Below are 7,720 nucleotides of genomic sequence, written 5' to 3' on the forward strand. Positions count from 1 at the left end.
GTTTATGTCATCTCGTATTTCTGTTATAACACCTTCTTTTTTATTTTTTATTTTTGCGAGATACCGTTTTTATTATAATTGTCTATAAAATAAAATTTATATTATTATAAAAATATAAATTTAAAATTCTTTAAAATATACAAAATTAAATTAATATATCTTTAATATTATATATTTAATAGTATTTATTAATGTTTCCAAAACAATTAGACAATTGGGAAAAAATAAATACGGTGAATCGTCACCGGTCGGATTACATGCTATACTCCTAAGTAAGAGCCAACTAACAGCACCCGAGTTTGACAACAAGGGAGATAGAGTAAGGAAAATCCATATGTATGTGCATCACCATGTCAGCTAAGGACAACAACTCCAAATCATTTTAGAAATAAAAAAAATAGCAAAAGTGAAGTTTGGGTTTTGGATCCAGATCTCTTGTTAATGATCTGTTCTTTCTTTTTTCTTCTTCTATAAACAATCATGGGTTTTCTCCCTCTCTTACAGTTCCTAGAAAAACAGTAGCTCTTCTTCTTCTTCTTCCTTCTCACTTTCTCTTTCACTTTCTCTATCTTCTCTCTGCAGCAATGCCTGCTCCCTTACGGGATATCTTCTTCTTCATCCTCCTCCTCACCTCATTTGTCTCTCTCAACTATGTTTACTCTTTAGATACACAAGTTCAAGCTTTATTAACGTGGAAGAACACTCTAAACGATTCTTCAAACGCGCTCCATTCATGGAACCCATCAGACAATAACCCATGCAATTGGTTTGGAATTCAATGCAATTCCAATTCCCAAGTTACTAAAATAACCTTGAAACTACTAGACTTACAGGGTCCATTACCTTCAACCTTTCAGCCACTCACATCTTTGAACACTCTCATCCTCGCCTCCGCCAACCTCACTGGAAAAATCCCAGTTGAACTCGGGCAATACAGTCAGTTAACTCTACTCGATTTAAGTGATAATTCCATCTCCGGCGAAATACCAGTCCAACTTTGCATTCTGAGAAATCTAGAAACTCTGTCACTCAACACAAACTTTCTTCAAGGAGGGATCCCATCTGAGATTGGAGACTTATCCAGTTTAAGGATTCTCACACTGTTTGATAATCAACTGAGCGGTGAGATTCCAAACAGCATTGGGAAATTGAGAAATTTGGAGATTTTGAGAGCAGGAGGAAATCAGAACTTGAAAGGCCAGCTGCCAATGGAAATTGGAAACTGCACTAATCTGGTCATGTTAGGCTTGGCGGAGACTGGCATCTCAGGAAACCTCCCTTCTTCAATCGGCCAGCTGAAGAAGATTGAAACCATAGCTATCTACACTGCGATGCTCTCCGGTTTGATCCCAGAAGAGATTGCGAACTGCAGCGAGCTCAAATATCTCTACTTGTACCAGAATTCTTTGTCGGGATCAATTCCGAGTTCAATAGGGAGGCTCCTAAAGCTCAAGAGTCTCCTCCTATGGCAGAATTCGCTTGTCGGCTCCATCCCAGATGAGCTTGGAAATTGTAGAGAGCTGACCCTTGTTGACTTATCAGAGAACCTTCTTACCGGAAGCATTCCGACCACTTTCGGAAGTCTGCAGAACCTTGAAGAGCTTCAACTAAGTGTTAATCAGCTTTCAGGTACTATACCTTCTGAAATCTGCAATTGCGTAGCCATGACCCATTTGGAAATCGACAACAATAACATTTCTGGTGAAATTCCGTCTGGAATCGGGAACATGAAGAGCTTGACTCTGTTCTTCGCATGGCAAAACAAGCTCACAGGCCAAATCCCAGGTTCCATCTCTCAGTGCAAGAATCTCGAGGCTCTTGATCTTTCTTACAATACTATCTTCGGATCAATTCCGAAGCAGATTTTCTCACTTCAAAATCTAACCAAACTTCTTCTGCTTTCCAATGATATATCGGGCTTCTTGCCGCCTGATATAGGGAGCTGCACAAATCTGTATAGGGTCCGGTTGAATGGGAACCGGTTGTCCGGTACTATTCCATTGGAGGTTGGAAATTTGAAAAACTTAAACTTTCTTGATATGAGCAACAATCATTTCTTGGGTCAGATTCCTAACTCTTTGTCGGGGTGTGGGAATCTTGAATTTCTAGATCTCCATTCTAATTCTCTGATGGGTTCTTTACCCGGTTCTCTGCCCCAAAGCTTGCAATTCGTCGACATATCGGACAACATGCTTTCGGGTGTTGTCAATTCAAGTATTGCGTTGTTAACTGAGTTAACAAAGCTGAATCTTGGGAAGAATCAACTATCTGGGAGAATCCCATCTGAGATCCTATCTTGCAGCAAGTTGCAGTTATTAGACCTTGGAAACAATGGATTTAGTGGGGATATACCAAAAGAATTGGGTCAAATTCCAGCTCTTGAAATCTCTTTGAATCTGAGCAGCAATCAGTTTACAGGACAAATCCCTTCGGAATTCTCTGGCCTGACCAAACTCGGAATCTTGGATCTTTCACACAACAAGCTAACCGGAAACCTCAATGTCTTGACCAGTCTTCAGAATCTTGTCTCTCTAAACGTGTCATTCAATGACTTCTCCGGCGAAATACCCAACACCCCGTTCTTCAGGAAGTTGCCCACGTTCGATCTAGCCGGAAACCAGGCACTCTCCAGCGGGGTCAAGATGGATCCTTCCGGGCATGCCAGGTCATCAATGAAGTTGGCGATGACGATTCTAGTCAGCTTCAGTGCGGTTCTTATCCTTCTTGCCATTTACATGGTGGTAAAGGCCCGGGTGGCGAAAAACATGGCATTGCAAAATGAATCTTGGGAACTAACGTTGTACCAGAAGATGGAATTCTCAATTGATGATATTGTCAGGAATTTGACATCGGCCAATGTGATCGGAACCGGAGGCTCTGGAGTTGTGTATAGGGTTGCAGTATCAAACGGGGAAAGTCTGGCTGTGAAGAAGATGTGGTCATCAGAACAAGATGGGGCATTTGGATCAGAAATCCGAACTCTTGGGTCAATCCGACACAGAAATATAGTCCGGCTGCTAGGATGGTGTTCAAACCGTAGCCTGAAATTGTTGTTCTATGATTATCTGCCTAATGGAAGCTTGAGCTCACTTCTTCATGGAGCTGGAAAGGGAGTGGCTGAATGGGAGGCTAGATTTGATATCATATTGGGTGTAGCTCATGCATTAGCTTACTTACACCATGATTGTGTGCCGCCCATAATGCATGGGGATGTGAAGGCCATGAACGTACTTTTGGGTTCTAGATTTGAGCCATATTTAGCTGATTTCGGACTGGCTAGAATTGTTAATGGCTCAAGCAACAATGATTCTTCTAAACACAGTCAAAAACCTCAACTTGCTGGTTCCTTTGGTTACATGGCTCCAGGTATGTATTTTTGAAGTACAAATAAAAGGGAAGGCTTTACTCTCAACTGGCTTTACTAATCACGATTCCATTATTTGGTTTATATAGAACATGGTTCGATGCAGAGGATAACAGAGAAGAGTGATGTTTATAGCTTTGGAGTGGTATTATTAGAGGTCTTGACAGGAAGGCACCCCCTAGACCCGACCCTGCCCGGAGGAGCCCACCTAGTTCAATGGGTACGTGATTATTTGCAAAGCAAACAGGATCCTGTGGACATTCTTGACCATAAGCTAAGAGGAAGAGCCGATCCACAAGTGCATGAGATGCTCCAGACACTGGCGGTTTCTTTCTTATGCCTCAGCAATCGATCCCAGGATCGTCCTATAATGAAGGATGTTGTCATGATGCTCAAAGAGATCAGGCCCAATGAACAGCGCCAGGAGACTGATTTGTTGAAGAAGGGAAACTTGTCTACTCCTTCTCCTCCTCCAACAAGGAACATGGTTTTAAATGAATCTTCTAACTGCTCGTTTGCCTTTTCCGACGAGTCATTGTCAGGTTGAGAAAGGCGCTGATACCTTTAGCTAGTTGCTACTGATTTTGTATATATTAGTTTCAGAAAAGAATTTAGAATTGAAAGTTACCGCTAATAGTAATGTATATTAAGGGGATTTTACCATAGTGTTTTTTTACCAAGTTGTAAAGAGGGGACTTTTGATGTTTCTACCAGTTGAGTTGTGATATGGTATGCTTGATCAATTATTAGATTGGTTTGTATTTTTATGTGTTTGGAGTTTATTGAAAGGGACTTTGTTTTATATCCAATACACATTCATATCTCTCTCAAAGTCTTTCCAGCGAAGAAGCTCACATGGGCCTACTACAATCCCGATTGTCACGAGGACATGTGTGTTGTCTTCTATTGCACTTTACAGGTAGCACAAAAGTAAGACACACTTACTCTGGAAGCATACATAGGTCAGGTCATATTATGGAATGATTCTCTAGACATTCCATTTTTCTAAGATTATAATTATAGCATATAATTATAGAATAAACTAGCAAAACAACAAATCTCTCATTAACTTGGCAAAAATTATTCCATAAGCTTTAATATATAGAATTTAAAGAATTAATGAAATGGGATTCACTGAATTAAAGGAATTAAACCCTCTCATTTCATTTTTTCAAGCAAATTAAAAATCTATTGTCTAGATCTCTGCAAAGGATACAATGTTATCTACAAGTTTTTTATTTACAGCTTTATCTCTTTTTGGCATACATTGGTTCTACATTCAGAGAATTCCTTGATTGGAACATATAATAATACAGGAGTGAGGAGACTCATTTATCTCCATATCATTAAGAATTTGTTTGTTTTCCTAAAGTCCCACATGTCTAATATTAGGATCCTGTTTAGCTTGGTCTTCTTCAAGCTCATGTTGAAACATCTTAATAGAAGTCCTCTGGAAGTTGAGGTATGCATCAGGTGTGTTATTTAGAAGTGTCTGTCAGTGAACTTGGATGGATAGTGAGATTTCATCTGCTTCTTGAAGAACAACTCCTTACCTGAATCCATAATTTTGGTAGGTCAAATAAATTAGGGAGTGCAATGGAAGACAAGATGCACATGATGTTGGAAAAAACTTTGATAGTGCCTTTTCAAACATTGAGTAGAGAGATAACTTCCAACACTTCTTGGTTTACACAACAAGCTCTTAGTTCAGATCATTGCCTAGTTATGTAACACTTAGTTGTTTTAATCATAATCATTCCAATATATTTAAATTGGGAAGAATCACAAATTTATTTAATAAGTGAGATGGAATTTTTAAATTTATTTATGAATTATCATTAAAACTAAATTACAGCAAGCGTAATCTTAATCTAATTGAATGCTAGGATTTTCCGGATCATCATCCTCGCCTAAGAGCTCAAGATGATGATCCAAGAAAAAATTGGATTTTTATTCAAATTTTGTCTATTCGTATTTAGGAAGAGTTATAGGAATCTAACGAGATGGTTAGTTTCCAAGTTGAGTTTAGAATAATACTACACAATTGAATCAACCAATTACATAAAATGTAAAGACACGTCTCTGCGATTCAAAAAATAAATAAATAAAATTATTCAAAATATTCAACAATAAAGTCGAATCAAGAACTAGTATTGTATTGTGAATTGGAACTTACAATCTGTTGAGAAATGTTCCTAATACTTATATGTAACTATTGAATGTATCACAAAGAGTTTCGGGGTCACCTTTACAGAAAAAAAAAAAAATAAAGCTTCAAATGGCCGCTAAAGGCGGATTACGAATCAAGTGTTCTAAGGCTCTATTTATTTCTATAAGAGGATCTCCTACAATTTTAATCCATAATCGAATGACCATAAGCCTCTATTTATAATATAAGACCATCCATTTGAGTTTCTCCCTTTTCTGCCAGTTTATTGTTTTTGAATTTAGACATTCCTCACCCGCTCCCAGTAAGTTATAGAACATCTAGGATTGGTCTCCTTGGATGGGGTTTAAGTGATTAGATCTCATCCGTCAGGAAGTCAAACAAGTGTCTGATTATTTCACAAGAGTTCATATCAATTCCCTTGTTCGAATAATGACTTGTAGCCATTTTTAGCCATTCAAACTTGTAGCAATTTGAAATCCCTTTTCCAGAAAAGCTTCAACAAGATGTTACTAAGAAAAACATCGGTTTGTGTATTGAAAATATTTTAATAAAACATTATTTTAAAGATTTATAAAAAATATATTTTTGATATTTTAAAATTATTTATAAAAATAATTAATTTTTATAATCAATTATAAACAATCTTTTAGATTTAAAATAATCAAATTACAAGTTTATTAAAAAAATCAGCATTTTAAATTAATTTAAAAGATTATTAATTTGATTAGAGTCGTTAATTAATTTTTAATTTAAAATCATTGTATACGTATATAAACGTATATTTAATCAGAGATTCTTTTGAATTCAATGTTTATGATACTCGATAAAGGACTTTCGCACTATATCATCTGTACCTGTTAAAAAACGATTTTTAATTTATAAAATTTTGGCTAATCATTTAAAAGTTTGGTTCTTATTATATTTTATTTATCAATTATTTTTCAAGTTTTAGACATATATAAGTTTTTTTTGCATTTAAAATTATGAAATAATATTTAAATGCTAGTATATACGATTGATGTCGAAAAATATTGAGGAAACACCTAAAAAAATATAGGTGTAAGGCATTAAAATTCAAAAATAAATTCAAACATGTCTTTATCAAAATATTTTTATGAAAATATTCTAAATATAATTTGAAATGATTTTATATTTTTTCGAATTTTTTAAAAATAGTTTTTAAAAATGGTTAAAAAACCGTTAGAAATTAAAAATCTCCAAACAAACAAGCCCTTATGTAGGTATTCAGGTCGTGAAGGTTTGTGCTGGTTTTAACATGAAGTCTACGGGTATGGGCGCCTAGTAACGTAGAGACTGAACTTCGGTCGCACACGCTGGTTTTTGGTCGAAAATCATGTCTAGCTAGATTTTTCGATCGAAAGCCAAGCTGAGACAAAGTTCTCGCTCGAAGTTGAGGTTTCTCAGTCGTGTGTGAGGCTTCTCGGTCAAGGTCAAGATTTCTCGATCGAATGCGAGGCTTCTCGGTCGAGGTCAAGATTTATCTTTCAGATGCGAGATTTCTCAATCAGGTGTAGGGGAGGGCTTGATTTTCTTAGTCAAAGATCAAATCAAGCCAAAATCCTCGGTTAAACGCCAAGAACATCAAACTACAGGTTTGATGATTAAGCTATACACCTCTGTTTGTTGATCCGGAGGCATCAGATGTTTCATTTTCCCACATAGAACACGATTATTATCATCCTGAAGCATCATTCGATCGGGAAGATGATCAAATCGAGTGTGGATAATTCTTGGACAAAAATTGGATTTTTGGGTTTTTAAAGTTTAATATGGTATAAGGAGCTTAACAATAGCTTCCTTATACATATTATGATCAAATAGAACAGAAATATGAACAATAACTATCAATTTTGACCAATTAAAGAAATGAATTTTTCTTTGAAATTTTTATTTTTAAACAAACATGTATAAAACTGATTGGAATTCATCTAAAATTGTTCGATATTAGGAAGCTTTTCAAATTGTAATTCTTGAGCTATAACTTAAGATTAAAAACCAGATTTTGAATTTTTCAAAATTAAATTTGGGTGTTTTGATTTAGCTTGATTTGTTCAAATTGAATTCAGTAGAAAGCTTTGAAATGATCTTGCGATCGAATTCAAATAAAGAAAACAAATAATCAAACAGTATTGAAGACTGGTCGAACTAAAATGTAAACATTTCAA

At 36.0% G+C, this 7,720-nt stretch overlaps 1 protein-coding gene across 1 annotated transcript; it reads left to right on the top strand.

The window, feature by feature from the left end:
* The first annotated feature begins 357 nt into the window (after window positions 1-357).
* Window positions 358-4,166, top strand: LOC124940027 (leucine-rich repeat receptor-like serine/threonine-protein kinase RGI4). The gene is made up of 2 exons (XM_047480505.1): window positions 358-3,366; window positions 3,454-4,166. The coding sequence occupies exons 1-2, from the start codon at window positions 585-587 to the stop codon at window positions 3,909-3,911; spliced, it is 3,240 nt and encodes a 1,079-aa protein (XP_047336461.1). The 5' UTR covers window positions 358-584; the 3' UTR covers window positions 3,912-4,166.
* The last annotated feature ends 3,554 nt before the right edge of the window (window positions 4,167-7,720 follow it).

This window comes from Impatiens glandulifera, chromosome 5 (assembly GCF_907164915.1).
Source record: "Impatiens glandulifera chromosome 5, dImpGla2.1, whole genome shotgun sequence".
NCBI classification, from domain to species: domain Eukaryota; kingdom Viridiplantae; phylum Streptophyta; class Magnoliopsida; order Ericales; family Balsaminaceae; genus Impatiens; species Impatiens glandulifera.

Bases quoted from the DNA above. Each gene is read 5' to 3' on its own strand.
- LOC124940027 (XM_047480505.1), top strand. From the start codon at position 585: ATGCCTGCTCCCTTACGGGATATCTTCTTCTTCATCCTCCTCCTCACC. The intron at 3,367-3,453 runs GTATGTATTTTT...TGGTTTATATAG, and splicing joins CTTTGGTTACATGGCTCCAG to AACATGGTTCGATGCAGAGG.